This window comes from Mus caroli, chromosome 6 (assembly GCF_900094665.2).
Source record: "Mus caroli chromosome 6, CAROLI_EIJ_v1.1, whole genome shotgun sequence".
In the NCBI taxonomy this organism is placed as follows: domain Eukaryota; kingdom Metazoa; phylum Chordata; class Mammalia; order Rodentia; family Muridae; genus Mus; species Mus caroli.
Window position 1 is genome coordinate 61,059,030 of NC_034575.1, and position 21,610 is coordinate 61,080,639.

The 21,610-nt window shown below is 38.1% G+C and overlaps 1 protein-coding gene across 1 annotated transcript; it reads right to left on the reverse strand.

Annotated features, from left to right (window-relative positions):
* Positions 1 to 18,981: 18,981 nt before the first annotated feature.
* Positions 18,982 to 19,992, reverse strand: LOC110296986 (putative vomeronasal receptor-like protein 4). Its single transcript, XM_021165790.1, has one exon. The coding sequence runs from the start codon at positions 19,955 to 19,957 to the stop codon at positions 19,040 to 19,042; it is 918 nt and encodes a 305-aa protein (XP_021021449.1). The 5' UTR covers positions 19,958 to 19,992; the 3' UTR covers positions 18,982 to 19,039.
* Between the last annotated feature and the right edge of the window lie 1,618 nt (positions 19,993 to 21,610).

A 21,610-nucleotide genomic window follows, 5' to 3' on the forward strand; every position in this document is an offset into this window, starting at 1 on the left:
ACCTGGAAATTAATAACACTGATGCTAAAATTACAAAACCATCACCCCCTCCAAACACACTTAGGAAAAGTAATCTTTCTTACAGAGAACACAGTGGTGAGGTAAAGGAACTGTATCCTCAGTAGAAATGGACTGTGGGGCTGGGATGTAGGTCAGTCAGTTGAGTGCATGCCCATGTATGCAAAAATGATGATATCAGGTTTTGAAACCCAGCACCGCATAACAGTAACTAATGCATGTATTACCACACATAGTAATGTACACATATGTAATTACTACACTCAGGAAGTAGTCGTGGGAGGATAAGATATTCAAGACTGTCCTTTGCTACATGGCCAGTTTGAGGCTTCTGGGAGATCATGCTGCATTTCTCCACCAGGAGGAATAGAAAACTTCCCTCCTCCACAGTATAGACATAAGCCTCCAGGCTCCTGTTATGCACTGTTCTTCCATGCTTACTCCTTAGTGAACTCTGGTGATTGTATTAACAGGATACTTTATATCACATATGCAGAAAAAGAAGGAAATGACAAATGTCTCTTGGTGTTGACACATAACTGTCGGTAACTCCTTTTTTATACTTTATAATAAGGTTACTTCACCTCTCATTATGACTGCCACCTCAGTTATTCTCTTAATTCAAATTCATCCCATGTTTCAATGGTGACATTTAGGCAGACAAGATTGACCAATGAGTCAAAAGCATCCTTCACCAAGTTTCATCACAGCATTCAATCCCAAGGACCCACATAGTAAAAGGAGAGAACATCCACAAGAGGTCACTAACCTGCCCATTTACAATGTGGCATGAGAGTGCACACCCAATTAAAAAAAAAAAAAACAGGAAAAAAGTGACTTTTATATTGTAAAATACAGGTCTTTGAAAAGAGTAGCAGCTCAGAATAAAGTGGAGAGATGCTGAGGAAAAAGAAATACATAATTAACATTGTGACAGAAATTTATGATTGTTTTTATTTAAATGTTTATCTTTTCAAGAAATATCATGAGGACCTCCACTCAATGGCATTGATCTTCAATAAGAGGAAAACTGCCTTAAATTATGCAAAGACATATCCATACAAATTCAAAAAGTACACAGAACACAAAATGATCAAAACTGGAAAAGAAAATCTCAGTTCTATCTCATAGTCAAGCACTATGTATACATGATATTCTGAACAAAGAAAGTGTATTGAATGTTGCAAGAGAAAAACTACAAATCATGAATAAAAGAAAACCCACAAAAAGAACAGCTAATTTCTCAGTGGGACTGTTCATAGCCAGAAGAACCACAGAAATACATTCCAAGTCCTAAAGGACTGTGACAGCCAACCTGAGGTAATATATCCAACAAAACTAGTGAGATGACTGAAGAAGATGGAACACTTTCCTATAATATAAACAGCGTCTAAAATTTTTATGTTCAATAAGCCAAATCTAAAGAAGATACAGAAAGCATTGTTTTGGGCTGAGTAGAGAAATGAGCATATCAGAGAGACTGTAGAAAGAATACACACCATAATTATTAAAGCACAAAGTACTGCTGAGAACAAAATAACACCAAAAATCAACAGTTACCTTCAGAGCTAACACACACATTTCAGTAATAATTTAAACACGAATGGCCTCAATTCTCTACTCAAAAGACACAGACTGAACAAACAGATTAAGAAATAAATTCCATCTCTCTGCTCCAAAGAAGAAATGCAACTTAAAGACAGTCACCACCTTAGAGTAAAAGGATTAACAAAAGTATTCCAATCAAATGGATCCAGGTAGCAGCAGGTGTTACTATCCAAACATCTGACAAAGTAGATTTCAAAGTAAAACTAATAAGAAAAGATAAAGATGGGCATTTCATTCTAATTAAAGGAACAGTTAAGCAAGAAGACTTTACCATTCTAAATATATATGCAGCAAACTCAGAGGCATCCAATTTCATTAAAGAAAAGAAAGAAAAAAGAAAGAAAGGGAAAGGAGAGTAAAAGGAGGAGAGGAGAGGAGAGGAGAGGAGAGGAGAGGAGAGGAGAGGAGAGGAGAGGAGAGGAGAGGAGAGGAGAGGAGAGGAGAGGAGAGGAGAGGAGAGAAGAAAACACCTACTACTGAATTAAAAGGCTCAGATTAAAATCAAACATTAACAGAATGTGATTTCAATACCCAAATCCCCCCTAAAAAATAGGTCATTGGGACAAAAATAAACAGAAAAACATAAGAATTAATTGACATCATACATCAAGTCATCTTAACAGGCACCTACCAAATATTCCATCCAAACACTAAAGAATATACATTTTACTCCACATCACATACTTCTCTAAATAGATATTATCCTGAAATTCAAAATAAATCATGACAAATTCAAAAGATTTGAAATCATTGTTTGGATTCTATTTGACCACAATGAAATAAAACTTAAAATTGACAGCTAACAAATCTCTAGTAAATACACATCTACAGAGATAGAACAACTCATTACAGAATGATGACTGGATCAAAGAAGAAATCAATAAAAAATAAAACTTTCTAAAACTAAATAAAAATGAAAAGCAAACAAGGAACTCTGGGATACATTGAAAGCAGTCCTGTGAGAGGCATTGATAGCTCTAAGAGCCTACTAAAATTTCAGAAACAGTACAAATAAATTACTTAATGATGCAACACAAAAAAGTGGGGAAACGCACAACAAAACCATTTGACATGAAAAGTAATGAAAATTAAAAGCAGAAATCAACACAACAGAAACAAAGAAAAAAAATCAACAATATAAGAAGCAATTCTTTAGAATTAAACCAAAATGGAGAGAACCTTGGCCCAAGTAATCAAAAGAAAGAAAGAGGGACCCAAACAAACAGACTGAGAGATTAACATGGAAACAACAAAACAGAGATCAAAGAACTTCATAATATTATAAAAGGATATTTTCAAAACCTGTACTCCAGCCATCTTGGTTCCAGGACTCCAACGAAAGTAGTCTGCACAGGTGAGAGTGTCCACTACAGAAGCTAACAGCTTCTGTGACCTGCCAAAGCAACACAGCCTCTGGGAAAGGTCCTGTTTTGGGCCTTCATCTTCGGCCAGGAGGGAGGTCTGAATGCCAGATATCTGTGCACCTTCCCTGTAAGAGGAGAGGTTGCCTGCAGAGAGTGCTCTGACCACTGAAACCCAGAGAGAGAGCTAGTCTCCCAGATCTGCTGATAGAGGGTAACAGAATCAGCAGAGGAACAATCTCTAAACAGAGACAACTGTAACAACTAATTCCAGAGATTACAAGATGGCGAAAGGTAAACATAAGAATCTTACTAACAGAAACCAAGACCACTCACGATCATCAGAACCCAGCACTCCTACTTCGCCCAGTCCAGGGCACCCCAACACACCCGAAAAGCTAGACCCAGACTTAAAGGCATATCTCATGATGATGGTAGAGGACGTCAAGAAGGACTTTAATAACTCACTTAAAGAAATACAGGAAAACACTGCTAAACAGATAGAAGACATTGAAGAGGAAGCACAAAAATCCCTTAAAGAATTACAGGAAAACACAACCTGAAGGAGCTGAAGGGGTCTGTAACCCGATAGGTGGAACAACAATATGAACTAACCAGTATCCCTCCCGCCCCCGGAGCTCGTGTCTCTAACTGCATATGTAGCAGAAGATGGCCTAGTTGGCCATCATTGGGAAGAGAGGCCCCTTGGTCTTTCAAACTTTATATGCCCCAGTGCAGGGGAATGCCAGGGCCAAGAAGTGGGAGTGGGTGGGTAGGGGAGTATGGGGGGGGGTATGGGAGACTTTTGGTATAGCATTTGAAATGTAAATGAAGAAAATACCTAATTTTTTAAAAACTGAGGAAAAAAAGTCTCTTAACTGTGAGATCCATTAAACATTTTCTTCCTTCAAGAGGAAAAAATATCAGGGCAAAGTCACAATCAAAAGCAAAAATCAATATCCAACTGTCCAATGTCTGAGATCCAACTCACAATCTTCTGAGCTCCTCCAAGGGCTTGGATCACTTCTCCAGCCCTGTCCTTTGTAGCACACAGCTTTTCCTCTAGGCTCCAGATGCCTGTAGTCCACTGCTGCTGCTCTTGGTGGTCATCTCATGGTACTGGCATCTCCAAAACACTACATGACCCCTTCAATCCTGGGCCATCAATTGCAACTGAGGCTGCACCTTCACCAATGGCCTTCCATGGCCTCTCACAGTGCCAAGCCTCAGTTGCTCTGCATGACCCCTTCACGCCTTCAAAACCAGTACCACCTGGGTTACCCTTACACATTACCAAGTCCCGCTGCAGCAGGAGTACAACCTTGGCTATCTCTGGAAAACAGCCTCTTTGTGCTTTCAGAAAACACTTCCCAGAAGATGTCATCACTTCAACGATGCTGGTCTCTTCTTAATCACTGCTAATTTCTTAGGTCCAGCTAACTAGCATCAATAGTCCCAGTAATGCATAGATTTTGCTTTAGTAGTTCTGTTATCTTGTTAATCACAGCTGATCCTTCAGCCCCAGCTAACCAGAACCACAGAATACTCAAACTCCAAAATAGCAATGGCCCTGAAAAGAGTCTTTAATTTTCCCTCTGAAATTTCACAAGCCAGGCCTCCATCTTCTGCACTGTTCTCAACATTATCTTCCAAGCTCCTACACAACATCTGACAGAGCTCTTAACACCAAAGGGATCTTCTATCCCAAAGTTCCAAAGTCCTTCCACGGCCCTCCCCAAAACATGGTCAGGTTGTCACAGGAATACCCGATTATGCTGGTACCAATTTGTCTTAGTCAGGGTTTCTATTCCTGCACAAACATCATGACCAAGAAGCAGTTGGGGAGAAAAGGGTTTATTCAGCTTACATTTCTACACTGCTGTTCATCACTGAAAGAAGTCATGACTGGAACTCAAACATGTCAGGGAGCAGGAGCTGATGCAGAGGCCATGGAGGGATGTTCTTTACTGGTTTGCTCAGCCTGCTCTCTTATAGAACCAAGATTACCAGCGCAGAGATGGTCCCACCCACAAGGGGCCTTTCCCCTTTGATCACTAATTGAGAAAATGACTTACAGTTGGATCTCATGGAGGCATTTCCTCAACTGAAGCTCCTTTTTCTTTGATAACTCCAGCTGTGTCAAGTTGACACAAAACTAGCCAGTACACCCCTGAAATAGGTTATTTTATTGTTGAGAATAGTTTTCGCTAACATGGGGTTTTTTGTTATTCCACATGAATTTAGAAATTGCTCTTTGTAACTCTATGAAAAATTGATTTGGAATTTTGATGGGGATTGCATGGAATCTGTTGATTGCTTTCAGCAAGATGGTCATTGTTTTCCTCTATTAATCCTACCAAATCTTAGCATGAGAGATCCTTCCATCTTCTAGGACCTTCTTCAATTTCTTTCTTCAGAGACTTGAAGTTATTTTCATACAGATTTTTCACTTGCTTAGTTAGATTCAAACCAAGGTATTTTATGTTATTTGTGACTATAGTGAAAGGTGTTGTTTCCCTAATCTCTTTCTGATCCTGTATATCCTTTGAGTATAGGAAGGCCACTGATTTGTTTGAGTTAATTTTATATCCAGCCACTTTGCTGAAATTGTTTATCAGATTTTGGAGCTCTCTGGTGAAAATTTTGGATCACTTATGTATACTCTCATATCATCTGCATAGTGATATTTTGACATCTTCCTTTCCAATTTGTATCCTTTTGACCTCCTGTTGTTGTCTAATTGCTCTGGCAAAGACTTCAAGTACTATATTGAATAGGTAGGGAGAGAGTGGACAGCCTTGTCTGTCCCTGATTTTATTGGTATTGCTTCAAGTTTCTCTCCATTTAGTTTGATGTTGGCTACTGGATTGCTGTAGATTATTTTTACTATATTTAGATATGAGTCTTGAATTCCCGATCTTTCCAAGACTTTTATCATGAACGGGTGTTATATTTTGTCAAATGCTTTCTCAGCATCTAATGAGATGATCATGTGCTTTTTTCTTTGAGGTTGCTTATTTAATAGATTACATTGATGGATTTCCATATATTGAACCATGCTTGCATCCTTGGGATGAAGCCTACTTGATCATGGATGATTGCTTTGATGTGTTCTTGGATTCAGTTCTCTAGAATTTTATTGGGTATTTTTGCATCAATATTCATAAGGGAATTTAGTCTGAAGTTCTCTATCTTTGTTGGATCTTTGTGTAGTTTAGGTCTCAGAATAATTGTGGCTTCATAGAATGAATTAGGTGGTGTTCCTTCTGTTTCTATTTTGTGGAATAACTTGGAGAGTATTGATATTAGGTCTTCTTTGAAGGTCTGATAGAACTCTGCACTAAACCCATCAGGTCTTGGGCTTTTTGTGGTTGGGAGACTATTAATGACTGCTTCTATTACTTTAGGGGTTATGTGACTGTTTAGATCATTTATCTGATCCTGATTTAATTTTGGCACCTGGTATCTGCTAGAAAATTGTTCATTTTATTCAGATATTCCAAGTTTGTTGAGTACAGGCTTTTGTAGTAGGATCTGATGATTTTTTTGGATTTCCTCAGATTCTTTTGCTATGTCTCCCTTTTTATTTCTGATTTTGCTAATTTGGAAACTCTAAAAAGTCTTTAATTTCTTTCTTTATTTCTTCCCTGACTAAGTTACCATTGAGTAGAGTGTTGTCCAGCTTCCATGTGTATGTGGGCCTTCTATTGTTTATGTTGTTAATGAAAAGCAGCCTTAGTCCATGGTGTTCTGATAAGATGCATGGGATTATTTCACCCTTCTTGTATCTGTTGAGACTTGTTTTGTGGCAGATTATATGGACAGTTTTGAAGAAGATACCCTAAGTTGCTGAGAAGAAGGTATATTCTTTTGTTTTAGGATTAAAAAGTTCTATAGATATCTGTTCAATCCATTTGTTTCATAACTTCTGTTAGTTTCACTGTGTCCCTGTTTAGTTTTTCTGTTTCCACAATCTGTCCATTGATGAAAGTGCTTTGTTGAAGTCTCCCACTATTAATGTGTGAGGTGCAATGTGTGCTTTGAGCTTTACTAAAGTTTCTTTAATGAATGTGGGTGTCCTTGAATTGGAAAATAGATGTTCACAATTGAGAGTTCATCTTGGTAGTTTTTACCTTTAATGAGTATAAAGTGTCCCTCCTTATCTTCTTTGATAACTTTAGATTCAAAGTTGATTTTATTCAATATCACAATGGCGACTCCAGCTTGTTTCTTAGGACCATTTGCTTGAAAAGTCATTTTCCAGCCTTTTACTCTGAGGTAATGTCTCTTTTTTTCACTGAGTTATGTTTTTTTTTTGTTTTTGTTTTTGTTTTTTTATGCAGCAAAATGCTGGGTCTTGATTATGTATCCAGTCTATTAATCTATGTCTTTTTATTGGATAATTGAGTCCATTGATATTAAGAGATATTAAGGAAAAGTGATTGTTGTTTCCTGTTATTTTTGTTGTTAGAGGTGGAATTATGTTTATGTGGCTATCTTCTTTTTGTTTTGTTTCTTGCTATTTTTAGGGTGTAGTTTCCCTCCTTGTGTTGCAGTTTTCCATTTATCATTCTTTAAAGGGCTGGACTTATGGAAAGATATTGTGTATATTTGTTTTTGTCATGGAATTCCTTGGTTCTTCCATCTATGGTAATTGAGAGTTTTGCTGGGTATACTAGCCTGGGATGGCATTTGGGGACTGTATGACATCTTCCTAGAATCTTCCTGGCTTTCATAGATACTGGCAAGAAGTCTGGTGTAATCCAGATAGGTCTGCCTTTATATATTACTTGACCTTTTCCCCTTACTGCTTTTAATATTCTTTCTTTATTTTGTGCATTTGGTGTTTTTATTACCATGTGACTAGAGTAATTTCTTTTCTGGTCCAGTATATTTGGCTTTCTGTAGGCTTCTTGTATGTTCATGGGTATCTCTTCCTTTAAGGTAGTTTCTTTTATAAAGTTTTCTTTTATAATTTTGTTGAAGATATTTACTGGCTCTTTAAGTTGGGAATCACTCTCTTCTATACCTATTGTCAGTAGGTTTGGTCTTCTCATTGGGTCCTGGATTTCCTGGACCCATGCACAGAGGGCTGCAGAACAGCCCCAGTTCCCAGATGCAGATGGAGGAAGGAAGGACTCTTTTCCTGCTGGTCCACCGCTTCTGCGGCCTGTGAGCTCCTGACTGCTCCAACCTTAGACAGTCACTGGAGAAAAAAATCTCTACTACATTTTCAAAGAGTTAATACTAATAATCTCTAATTATTCCATAAAATAGAGACAAAAAGAACATTGCTTAATTTTGTGAGGCTATAGTTACCCTTATAACTGAACCTGATATAAAGACCCAGTAATGGTGCACACCTTTAATCCCAGCACTCAGGAGGCAGAGGCAGACAAATTACTGAGTTCAAGGCCAGCCTGGTCTACAAAGTGAGTTCCAGGACAGCCAGGGCTATACAGAGAAACCCTGTCTCGAAAAACCAAACCAAAATAAATAAATAAATAAAACAAAACAAAAACCAATAAAGAAAAGGATTGCAGACCAATTTCCTCTATGAATATAGATGTAAAATTACTCAATAAAATACTTGCAAACTGAATCCAAGAGCACATTAAAAAGATTATCCATCAAGATCAAGTAGGCTTCACACTAGATATGTAGGAATTGATCAACACTTGTAAATTCATAAATGGAACCCACCATATAAACAAACTGAAAGACAAAAAACACATGATAATCTCATTAGATGCAGAAAAACCCTTTGACAAAATCCAACACTCCCTCATGATAAAGGTATCTGAGAGATTAAGGATACAAACAATATACCTCAACATAAGTAAGGCATTTTACAGTAAGTCCATTGCTGACATCAGCTTAAATAGAGAAAAACTTAGAACTGCCAGTAAAATCAGTGGGGAAAGGATGTCTACTCTCTCCATACTTTTTTAACATAGTACTTGATTTTTGGTTTTTGGTTTTTGGTTTTTTTGAGACAGGGTTTCTCTGTGTAGCCTTGGCTGTCCTGGGACTCACTTTGTAGACCAGGCTGGCCTCAAACTCAGAAATCCACATGCCTCTGCCTCCCAAGTGCTGGGATTAAAGGCATGCACCACCACCACACGGCTTAGCATAGTACTTGAAGTCTAAGCTAGAACTATATGATGTCTGAAGGTCATCAATGCAGACTTAGATTTTTTAAAACCTACTTTAACATAGGTTCTCAAATGTTTCAACCCCCTTTTGAGCCCACCATCCAAAGGTAGGGGAGAAAAGATGGGTAGTAGAACAATAGGAATGTAGACCTGTTTAGAAGAAGGTTTTGGGGGCAATTCCAATCTTTGTTGTCAGGATACCATCAGTCCAGTACCTTAGTGTCACCAAGGTCAAATCAGCAGGGGCTGCATGATCCAGAAGAAACATCCAGGCCTCTGCTGACTCAGCATGAGTCAGCAGGATCAACTTTATATAAAATTAACACAAAAATATAAGTAGCTTTCCTATATACAAATGACAAATGGCTGAGAAAGAAATGGAAAAAAAAAAAAACACCTTTTACAATAGCCTCAAGTAAATACATTATCTGAGGATAACTCTAACCAAGCAGGTATGAGACTTCAATGATAAAAATTTTGAGACACTGAAGAAAGAAATTGAGAAGGATATCAGAAAATGGAAAGTTCTCCCAGGTTCAAGATATCAGGATATTAGAAGATCTTTGCTGTGCCTCTCTCAATGAAGTGAAGACAGGTGAAGACACTAGATGGAGACCAAGGAAGTGTTGAAAGCACCTGGTTGCTGTTGGGTCCTACTTATAGTCTCTCAAAGCATCATGTGTCCTCTCACTCTTAGGATTCAGAACGACATCACAAGTCTGTCTCAGAAACCATCACAAGATCCAACCAGAAATTTCCACTCCACTTAAAGAGATGCAAATTGGAAAGAAGTCAAAGTATCCTTATTTGCAGATGCTATGATAATGTGATGGCTTTTCTGGATTGTCAACTTGACTTCCTCTGCTATTAACTGAAACCCAAATGACTGGGCACATCTCTGTTATATTTTTTTTTCTTCATTAAATCATTTGAGGTTGGGTGACACACTTTGAATCTGGATCTTTGAAGTAGGAAGATACATCTTAATCTATTTCTCTTTGGATTGAAAGATAAACCTTTAATTGGGATCATGACTTTTATTTGCAGCTAATTAAAAGGCATGGAAAAAGAAAGCTTGCACTCTCTTTGTCTGCTTGCTATTGCTAGAATGTCTAGTCCTTTACTCATATTAGAGCCTACTTCTTCAGGAATCCAGCATATATTGAAAACCAGCTGAGACATCCAGCATAATAGACTAAACAACCACTGGATTTGTGTACCGTCTATAACTTGAGGACTGGCTGGGCCATAGTCTGTGAGTCATTCTAATGAATCTCCTATAGAGAGGGGGGAAGATTAATTTTATAAACTCTGTTGCACTAAAGAAATCAGATGAATATAGATAATAATTGACTCTAAAGTTTTGATCAGGAAATTCCTACAGCTGATAAGCACTTTCAGCAAAGTAACTTAAATAACACAAAAATATAAGTAGCTTTCCTATATACAAATGACAAATGGCTGAGAAAGAAATGAAAAAAAAAACACCTTTTACAATAGCCTCAAATAAATACATTATCTTAGGATAACTCTAATCAAGCAGGTGAGAGACTTCAATGATAAAAATTTTAAGACACTGAAGAAAGAAATTGAGAAGTATATCAGAAGATGGAAAGTTCTCCCAGACTCAAAGATCAGTAGAATTAATATAGTAAAAATACTACCAATCAAAAGTAATCTACAGATTCAATGCAGTCACCATCAAAATTCCAACACAGAAACTGAAAGAATAATTTTCACGAAACAAAACAAAAACCAGAAAAACAAAACAACAACAAAAAAACAGTATACCTAAAGAACCCATGAATGATATAAGAACTGCTGGAGGCATCACTATCCCCAAACTCAGTTTATACTATGGAGTTATACTAATAAAAATAACGGCACAGTACTGGCACAAAACCAGACATGTTGATCAATGGAATCAAATTAAAGACCCAGACATGAATCCACATACCTATGCACATCTGGTTTTTGAAAAAGTCAGAAATACACACTGGAAAAAAAGACTCCATCTTTAACAAATGGTACTGGTCAAATTGAATGGCTGCATATAGAATGCAAATACATCCATATTTATCAATCTGTACAAAACTCAAACCCAAAAATGATCAAAAAAAAAAAAAACCAATATAAGGCCAGATACAATGAACATGCCTGATAGGAGACAAAGTGAGGAACAGATCTGAACTCACTGGCACATGAAACAACATTCTTAAAAGAATGCTGATAGTACACACACTAAGAACAACAATTAATACATGGAACCTCATAAAACAGAAAAACTTCTGTAAAGCAAAAGACACAGTCATTTAGACAATGAAGGCTACAGAAGAAGGAGACTGTTACCAACTACATATCTGATAGAGGGCTAATATACAAAATATATATTTTAATTTAAAAAAGAACACCAAGAAAACAAATAACAAAAGGTTAAAATTGGATACAAAAGTAAACAGAAAATTCTCAAAGAGGAAACTAAAATGTTTAAGAATCATTTAAAGAACTTGTTTAAATCCCTAGTCATCAGGGAAATGCAAATTATAACTACTTTGAGATTTCAACTTAATACCAATTATCATGGCCAAGATCAATAAAATAACTGACAGCCTATGATGGGAGGTTATGGAGTAAGGCAATCACTCATCCATTCCTGTTGGTAGCTTGTCCAGCTGCTGTGGAATCAGTGTGGCAGTTCCTCAGGAAGCTAAGAATAGATCCAGCTTACCACTCTTTGGCTTCTACCTAAAAGATACCTCAATCCACTGCAGACACACTTGCTTTTAAACCATCATTGCTGCTTTATTCAAAATAACCAGAAATTTGAAAAAACTAGACATGCATCCATGGATGGTTGAATAAAGAATATGTGATACATTTTCACAGTGGAATATTATTCCTCCATTAAAAAACGATGAAACCACAAAATTTGCAGGTAAATAGACAAAACTAGAAAAATGATTCTCAATAACTCAACACTCATAAATACAAAAATGGTACTTGCTTATAAGTGGATTTTAGTTGTTAAGTCATTGGTACAATCCATATACCCACAGAGGTTAGCTATAGAAGGAGAAATAGAACAGATAGTGGCAGATGAAGGGGTATGGATGAACTCAACCTCATCAGCCATTCTCAGGGTTCAGAGAAAATGTGGGTCAGTCTCCTCAGGGAATGGTGACTACAGTGTGTATCAGCAACCCAGGAGATTGTGTGGAATGACATCTTCTCATTGAAATAGAAAATCCAGATTATATAGCTCACGTTGGAGTTTAGAAAGCAAAAGCATAAGGGAGGAGGTGCTGCATTTGGGGCAAGCTGATATATTCCAAATATATCAGATAGATTAATAGGCTTGTGGTCACATGAATTCTGAGAAGCCATTTCTATGGCAGGAAATCAGAAGTCTAACCTTCTTTATCATCATGTGACCTTTGTCTCTATGGAGTTGAGTAAGTACAATCCAGATTTGGGTAGGGAGTGATCTCACTTCTGCTGTGCTCATGGGAGCTGTCTGAGTTATAGGCAGAGGTCTATTGTCCCTCAACTGGGTTGGGAGGCAGGGTGCGGGGGGGAGATGAAATTGGAGGAACAAACTGAAATGGTGAGGAAAGTGGGGTCAAGAAAGGCAATACAGCATCTGTTTTCACCCGAAATAAATACCCAATTAAAAAAAAGAAAAGAAAAAAAGAAAGGCAATACAGGGAAAGATGGATGAAACCAAGGAAACTTAATACAGTAGAAGCTTACATACACACTCACATATTCATGAAGGTGATTTAAATGAAATCACCAAATAACAGGGGATGCAGATCCCCAACTGAATATCTCTCATGACTAAATGAAGCTTCCAGTACCAAGAATGGGTTATATTTAATTGATTTGTTGGCCAAAGGTACTTCATGGAAACCTCCGTACAATCCAAGCTATTGCCAAGGCTACTGGTTGCTCTTCACAAACTGATGATGTGACGTTCTTGCTGAGAAAACTCCTGCACAAATCAATGAAAATGAAAAACTCAAGCTGGTTGCCTATGTAGACCCTTCACCCCTATGTATTACTGTTCTTTGGACTGAATGATATCATACACACTACCAAAGGAAAAAAGTAAATACCAATCCATCTACAAACCTACAAATCTACAATGGAGCCCTACCTACAAGATATGCTGGTACACCGGTGGCACAAAGGTTGTGGGAGTAACCAACTAATATCATATTTCATTTAAACATGCATTCTAAGCCATAACTGACACTGCTTGTGAGGACAAAAACATGAGATCATATATATAGGAGTCTAGGGGGAAATCTGCATAGTACTGTTATGCTAAAAGAAAGTAGCAATGAAAAGACTCCTAGTGACATTTTGCTCGTAGACTCACAGAGCTGTGTCTTGCTCAGTCATCATTGGAAGGAGAAGCTTCCTCTTGAGGAAGTTGAAAACAAATACAGAGACCCACAGCCAGAAAATAGGCAGAGAGTGAGAGATCTTGAAACATTCAGTCCTAAAATCTTTCCCCTTGAGGGTCAGGGAACTCTGAGGAAAAAGAGGTAGAAAGTAAGAGACACAGGGCGGTGATGGTGCATGCCTTTAATCCCAGCACTTGGGAGGCAGAGGCAGGCAGATTTCTGAGTTCGAGGCCAGCCTGGTCTACAAAGTGAGTTCCAGGACAGCCAAGTCTACACAAAGAAACCCTGTCTCAAAAAACCAAAAAAAGAAAAGAAAGTAAGAGACAGGGAGATGGACAAAACCAAGAAAACAAGGCCTTCTGAACACAGCACACAATCACTCATATAAATTCAGAGACAGTGGCAGCATGCACAGGGCCTGCACAGATCTGTACCAGATGGGATCCTAGAGCTGAAAGGAGACATGGACACAAGGTCCCCATCCCATTATTAATCAAGAAACTACCTCCATTTGATAATCACTTGCTGATGAAAACTTAGTTTTCCCCTAGAATCTCACTAGGGAAACAACTCTTACAGGTAGGTCCCTTCCTTGGTCCACAGTAGATGGTTAACTCAAAACATTCTCAATGGAATCTGTATAGGTCCTTTGTGTCTATGTTATGGCTTCTGCTTTATGTTTTTATGAGATTCCTGTGTGTGCAAACTTGTGTGTTTCTATGTCTGTTTGTATTTATTGGACTTTTTCTCTGGTTCTTTTTCTTTTTCCTATTCTGGTTTATTGATTTTTATTTTGTCCTAGTGTTGTTGATGGCAGAGATATGGAAAGGAACTGGGAGGATCAGGGAAAGGGGAAACCCTAACCAGAATATATTATATAAAAATATCTATTTTCACTAAAAGAGAAAAAAAACTTTTAAAGAGATGAGGAACAGTGGTGAACACTTTTAATTCCATAGGTAGAGTGGCAGAGACAGAAGAATACTATCTTGGCCTATTGGCAAGTCCTAGATTACAGTTTCAAAATACAAGCTAAAGAGCATATGAAAAACAACAGCCAATGCCAGGAGCCAGCTGGGAGAAGCTAGAAACTACCAAGTCATCAATGTGAGATTTATCTGCCATGAACTGTAAAGTTATAATGGATTTGTTCCTTTAGGCAAGGCCAAGGAAATTACTTTTCAGGAAATATTCCTGCTATTAATATTATTTATGTTATTGTTACATAAATAACAATCACTAGGTATTGACCCACCCTTTTGAGCAGATTTCTGCAGACCTACAAAAATGAACTATCTTGTAGTGATAATATATAGACAAATCAATAAAGATTATATAGAACTCCTGATTTGATGCAAATAATTTTAAGAAGAAAGATTTAGAGATGGTCATAGTTGCCTTGACATAAAGATGTAATAAAGTTAGAATCAAGAGTAGAATGTGACCACTCCTCATAATAAGAAAGGATGCATAATAAAAAAAACACAGTGAGTTTTCATAATTACACTAAAAAGAGAAATAAACATGGGGCAAATTTATGTTCAAGGAAAAACACTTTGATCCAAGAATAAAGTTGCAGGTGTGCACTAAAATAAGGCAAGGCCATGAAAAAACTGTTGCTTTTAACTTATAATGAGAATATTATAAGGAAACACTGGTTTAAACTTAATAATATTAACATATTTCTGTAACTCCCATTTTATGTAACATTTTATTTCTGAGGTAATTTTCTAGAGAACAAAGCTTCTGTGAGGCAAAGGGCATAGTCAGTAAGGCAAATGGACAACTTACAGATTAGGAAAAAAAAATCTTCACTAACCCTACATTCGATAGAGGGCTAAATCCAAAATATATAAAGAACGCAAGAAGCTAATTATCAAAACCCCGAACAACCCAATCAAAAAATTGGGTATAGAACTAAGAATTCACAACAGAGGAATCTCAAATGGCTGAGAAGCACCTAAAGAAATGCTCAAAGTCCTTAGTGACTAGAGAAATGCAAATCAAAATGACCATGAGATACCACCTTACACCAATCAAAATGGCTAAGATCAAACCTCAGGTGACAACACATGTTGGTGAGGATGTGCAGAAAGAGGAACATTCCTGCATTGCTGGGGGATTGCAAACTGGTACAACCACTCTGGAAATCAATCTGGAGGTTCCTCAGAAAATTAGAAATAGATCTACCTAAAGACACAGCAATACCATTCTTGGGAATATACCCAAAAGATGCCCTACCATGCCACAGGGGCACGTGTTCCACTATGTTCATAACAACCTTGTTGAAATACTACTTACCTATTAAAAATGAGGACATCCTGAGTTTTGCAGGCAAATGGATGGAACTAGAAAAAAATATCCTGAGTGATGTACCTCAGAGCCAAAAGGATATGTATGGTATGTACTCACTAATAAGTGGATTTTAGAAAAAAAAAAAAAGCCCAGAATATCCAAGATACTGTCCACAGAACTCACAAATGTCAACAAGCAGAAGGGCCCTGTGAGGACATCTCAGAGGAGGCAGAAGAAAACAATCACAAGCAGGGAGGGAGGGAGGGACCTTGGAGGGAATGTGGGTAAGGTGGGGGAAGAGGTGAACATGATGTGGTATTGGGTGGGGAAAAGAATTGGAGCCCTGAGGGCCAGGAGAAAGAATGGAAACAGGCAACCTGGGGATGTAGGAGGTTGGGGGGGGGACCCTCCAGGATGTACCAGAAACCTGGGAGGTGAGAGTCTCTCAGAACTCGAAGGGAGGGACCCTAGATGAAATACCCTACAGTGGAGAGAGGGAACTTGTAGAGCCCACCTCCAGCAGAAAGATGGGGCATCAAGTGAGGGATGGGTTACCATCCCACAGTCAAACCTCTCACCCATAATTGTTCCTGTCTGAAAGAACTACAGGAATGGAAATGGAGAAGAGACTGAGAAAAAGAATGTGGAGTGAGCGGCCCAACGTGGGATCCAGGTAAAGGGGCAGCTCTAAGGCCGGACACTATGACTGAGGCTATGGAGTGCTCACAAAAACAGACCTATCATGACTGCCCTCTGAAAGACCCAGGAAGCAGCTGAAAGAGTCAGATGTAGATATTTGTGTCCAACCAATGGACAGAAACTGCTGACCCCTGGGGTTGAATTAGTGAAAAGATAGAAGAAGCTGAGGAGGAGGGCGACCCTGTATAAGAACCAGCAGTCTCAATTAACCTGGACCCCCAGATCTCTCAACCATTGGACCATTAACCAGACAGCATACACCAGCTGATATGAGGCCCCCAACAAATATACAGAACAGGACTGCCTGGGTCTGAGTTCAGTCAGAGAAGATGCACCTAACCCTCAAGCCATAGGGAGTTTAGAGGACTGCTAAAGTGTGGCGGGTGGGGTGGGGAGTACAGACATCCTCGTGGAGACAGGGGTGTGAAGAGAATGTATGGGATGTGGAATAAAATCTGGACTGTAAAATAAATAAACAAATAAATAAATAAATAGTTAAATTAATTTTAAAAAGAACTTTTTGTCAAGATATAAAAAGACCTGAGAAAAGAAATAAAGTTGTTGCATGGTTTGGCTTGGAGAGCTCTGCCCCATCCATCCATCCATCCATCCATCCAAATGTATATGTCTGTTTGTCTATATGTATGTGCATAGGTATATATATTTAGGTAGCATGCATACATAGTTGTGGACTTGATTGTTACAGTTGACCCCAGCCAGAGTGTGGGGGTATGAATATGCATGTGTCTGTGCATATTTGACTAACATAAAGCATGTTAGTTCCTTTCCTTTCCTTCCTCTCTGGTTCACAAAGAGATACCCAGCTTAGCCAGCGAGGCTTCTGGCTGACTCACCAGAGAAAGGAGCACTAGCAATAAATCCTTTTACTCAATTCCCTGCTGCTAAACAGCACGTGTTAATCTCCAGATATCAATGCTTATTAAAGCACAAGTAATAAGGAGTAATAAAGTTAAGTTTTCAGAGCCTAAGGAAGCACAGAACAGTAAGGAAGAGTTTAGTTTCCCTAGTGTTTCTTTAAGCATAAAGGGTTAAATAAAGCACAGAGAGATATAAGGAGCTAAAGAAAGCACAGAGAAAAGACACCAGTGATTTTAAACTATAGAATAAGCAAGAACATTTGCAGGACTTTTTTGGAACTTATCAGCAGGCATTCAGTATAGTTAGAGAGCTACAAGGTCAGAGACCCATCAGTCTTTAAAGCTATGTCTGAGGCTGTGTCCCACTTCAACCCAATGCAGNCTGAGAAGGCTCCCAGCAAGCCACAGTTGTCTCCCAACTCCCATGTTCACATGCACACACATCCTTCATCTATGCACACATATACATGCATACACACATACACAAATAACACATTGTACATCATATGTGTGTATGTAGACAATTTTTATTCATCAGTATTTCAGTAAGGGTGAATAAAGTGAAGTACAAATATAAATGCATATGGAAATTTCATATAAGCCTTGTTAAGTACTTACTACCTAATAAGAAGTAAAAACTGGAAACTTTAAACTCATTACTTTTATGGGTTCATAGAAATTATAGTTAGGAACCACAGTTAAAGCTATAATCAAATATTTTTAAAATTCTTGATTATTTAGAGTAAATTAAAATATATTTTTTAAAAAAACTTTAAAATGTCACTATCAGCAAGGATAATCTTTTGTGTAACATCAGCATCAAGGACCATTTATGATCTAGAGTAAAAAGGAGGAACTAAGAGAATTCCTGTGGAAATATGAATTTATGATGTATAATGAACTTAAGAACCATATACTTCTAGGCAGCAGAATTGTCAAAAGAATGAATAAGCATAATGCTAAAAATTCTATTTAAATCATATAAAGAACTTGCTTTACTACTTAAAATATTAAACAGTTTTTAAAAAATCTGGGACTGGAGAAATGTCTCAGTGGTTAAGAGCACTGACTGGACTTCCAGAGGTCCTGAGTTGAATTCCCAGGAACCACATGGTGGCTCACAACCATCTGCAATAGGATCCCATGCACTCTTCTGGTGTGTCTGAAGATAGTGACAGTGTACTCACATATATGAAATAAATATGGCTGGAGGGAGCAGGGCCAGAGCAATCGGGGCAGGAGTGGGTGGTGGGGAAGCAGGGAGGGGATAAAAAAGCAGGCTGAGCAAGCCATGGGAATCAGGCCAGTAATCAACGTCCATCCGCTGGCATCTGTCAGACCTGACTTTTCTCAGAGATGGAATGTGACCTGGGAACTGAAAACTAAAATAAATCCTTTTTAAAAGTTTTGAAAAGAAAAAGAAAAATCTGTGATTTAGGGAAAAAATTTATTGGTGCTACACCAGAATGGCACGTTACACGTCTGTACTTCCAGATCCAGGGGATCCCATGACCTCATCTAACCTCTATGAATACCGGGAATGCACACATGTATACATGCCAGGTCAAACCTAATACATATGAATAAAATAAACTGTTTTAGAAATAAGAGAAAAATTACACCTTTTTAAAAATCTGGTGGCATACTTTTTGCATATTTTTTAGCATAGTGATTATTCGGTTATCAGAACTGATTTGTATCAAAGGAGTAATTGTGGGGTAGGCATTTAGCACAAACTTCTGAACAGTTAACATGACTGGGTCGTACATCCATAAATGAATTGTTGTGAATGACATAATGAAATCCACCCAGTACAGGACTACAAAGAAAACCACCAGCAGCAAGATGGTCTGGGTGGCCCTTTTCTCAGGGGAGGCTCTCAATTGGCTTTTGCTATGAAGATGCTTGCATTGCCTCTGGTGTCTGAACAAGATAATCACCATGTATGTGCTTGTACTCAGCATGACTCCTACAAGAAATACGTCTCTTAAGGTTACAATTGTTGAAGCCAATCCCTTGATGATGTTGTTCATAGGGAAGAGTGAGCAGTATTTAGTCACCTTCAACTGGTTGGTNTCACTCACATTGGTATAAGCACCAGTATAGAAGATCCGGTTAATGATGAATAACAAATTGAAAGACCAAATATAAAAGAAAGAAGAGATCATGTATTTTTTTAGTTTATGTTTAAATTTTGCCAACAAAGAGGTATTGGGACTGATCGTCACAGCCTGGAACACACTCAGGAGGCAGGTGATGCAGATAGAGATGCCTCTCATCGCCCTGTTTAAGTAAGAAGTTGCCTTACATATGATGTCATTCTCAATGTTCAGTAAATCAAACATCTCTGTAGTAAAAATATCCCATCCAGTGATGACCATGATTATGTGAATAAAGGTCAATTGACAGAAGATCAAGTCCATGGGCTTAGATCTGTGACATAGGATTATGATAGTGTAGAAAAAAAGAAGAAATATATTGGCTAGGGTTCCAAGTACAGCTTGGACATAAAAAACATTATTTAATGAAAACATAATTGGAAAACATATTCATCTTAAAAACATAGAGGAAGCATAATTCATATATCTGAAAAAAATTAGATACATCAAACATGATACTCTGATTGGTTTATCTCTATCATTATTGTTTTTAGTTCATTATTCTTTTTTAATTGGATATTTTATTTATTTATTTACATTTCAAATGTTATCCCATTTCCTGCTTTCTCCTCTGAAAAACCCCATCCCAACCTCCCTCTCCCTGCTTCTATGAGGGTCCTCCTCGACCCACCCACCCAGTCCCACTTCCCAGCCCTGCCATTCCCCTACATTGAGGCATCGATTAGCTACTTATTTTTGATTACCCTGTCTCTAACTTTTGATGTTTCATATTGGGCATCATTTCCTACATTTCTATATATCTCTCTATGTATCTCTTCCCTGTATAGAATGATATAGAAAATACATGCATTCCTAGTCACATCTATATAGAATGTAGATCTAATATCTTTGAAATCCAGTCCTATTGATATACTGATGAGCACACAACATAAATCACTCTTGTACAAATGTACAAAAATTATGCTGAGCTGGCAGAAAATCACAAAAGAAATAGAAAATGTCACATCAGTCTCATATTCCATAATTTTGCTATGCCCCATTGTGCAACTGTCCATGTCATAAGTAATACTTCAGTCAGCAAAGTATCTTTCTCAATCCATGTTTTTATGGTTTTTTTCCCAAGAGATCTTACATCTCTCGGATCTAGAATTAAAGACAAAAATACAGTTGGAGACCATTAGTGTATCTCCACACCTACTAAATGGCTAACCATTAGTTATGTTTATAAATGGTCCTAGATGTCTCCCAGTTTAGTTCTCATCCCACTTAAACCTTTTGTGAAACTCTACTTCATGTCTAAAGAACTAACTGCCAGTTTAAAACATGCCCTAGATTTCTTTTCTTTTGTAGGGTAGGGGGAGGTAGATCATTAACAATATGATTCCCTATGGCTTTTCAGCCACCCCTGTTGTTATTTTACCTGTCACTGCCTTCTGCATTTGTCTCCTTCCCTCTTTTGTAAGGACCATCCATCCATTTTCCTATTCCCCGACCAGAGCAATTGTGTTCTGCTATGCTCCATTACCTTGTTCCCCTTTCTCCTGTATTTATGTCTCCCTCCTTCCCTAAGGAGGTCCCTTTTACATTTTGCTTCTCGGGTTCCTGTATCCTACAATTCCCCTTTAACCTCTTCCCACATTTTCCTCTCTCCCCCTCTCTAAGGTGCCTCTCTTCTCCCATTTCCCTGACCAGATGGCTTGCACCCTTCTATTGCTTGTTCACTCTCCACACCTATCCTGGCAATGGTCCTGTTTTATTTTCCTGATTTCCATAGTTTCTACATGCTAAATAATCTCATCTGAAGACATGAAGTTAGGAGCCTCCTATAAGAGAGAACATGTGCTAATAAGACAAATACAACTTTCAACACATTATGACAAACATGAACTCACCAAAGATGACCAGATAATGACTCTGTTTTAGAGTTATTGTTTTAAAAGACATTCCTTCCCATGTGTAAAAAACAATGGCCGGGCGTGGTGGCGCACGCCTTTAATCCCAGCACTCGGGAGGCAGAGGCAGGCGGATTTCTGAGTTCGAGGCCAGCCTGGTCTACAAAGTGAGTTC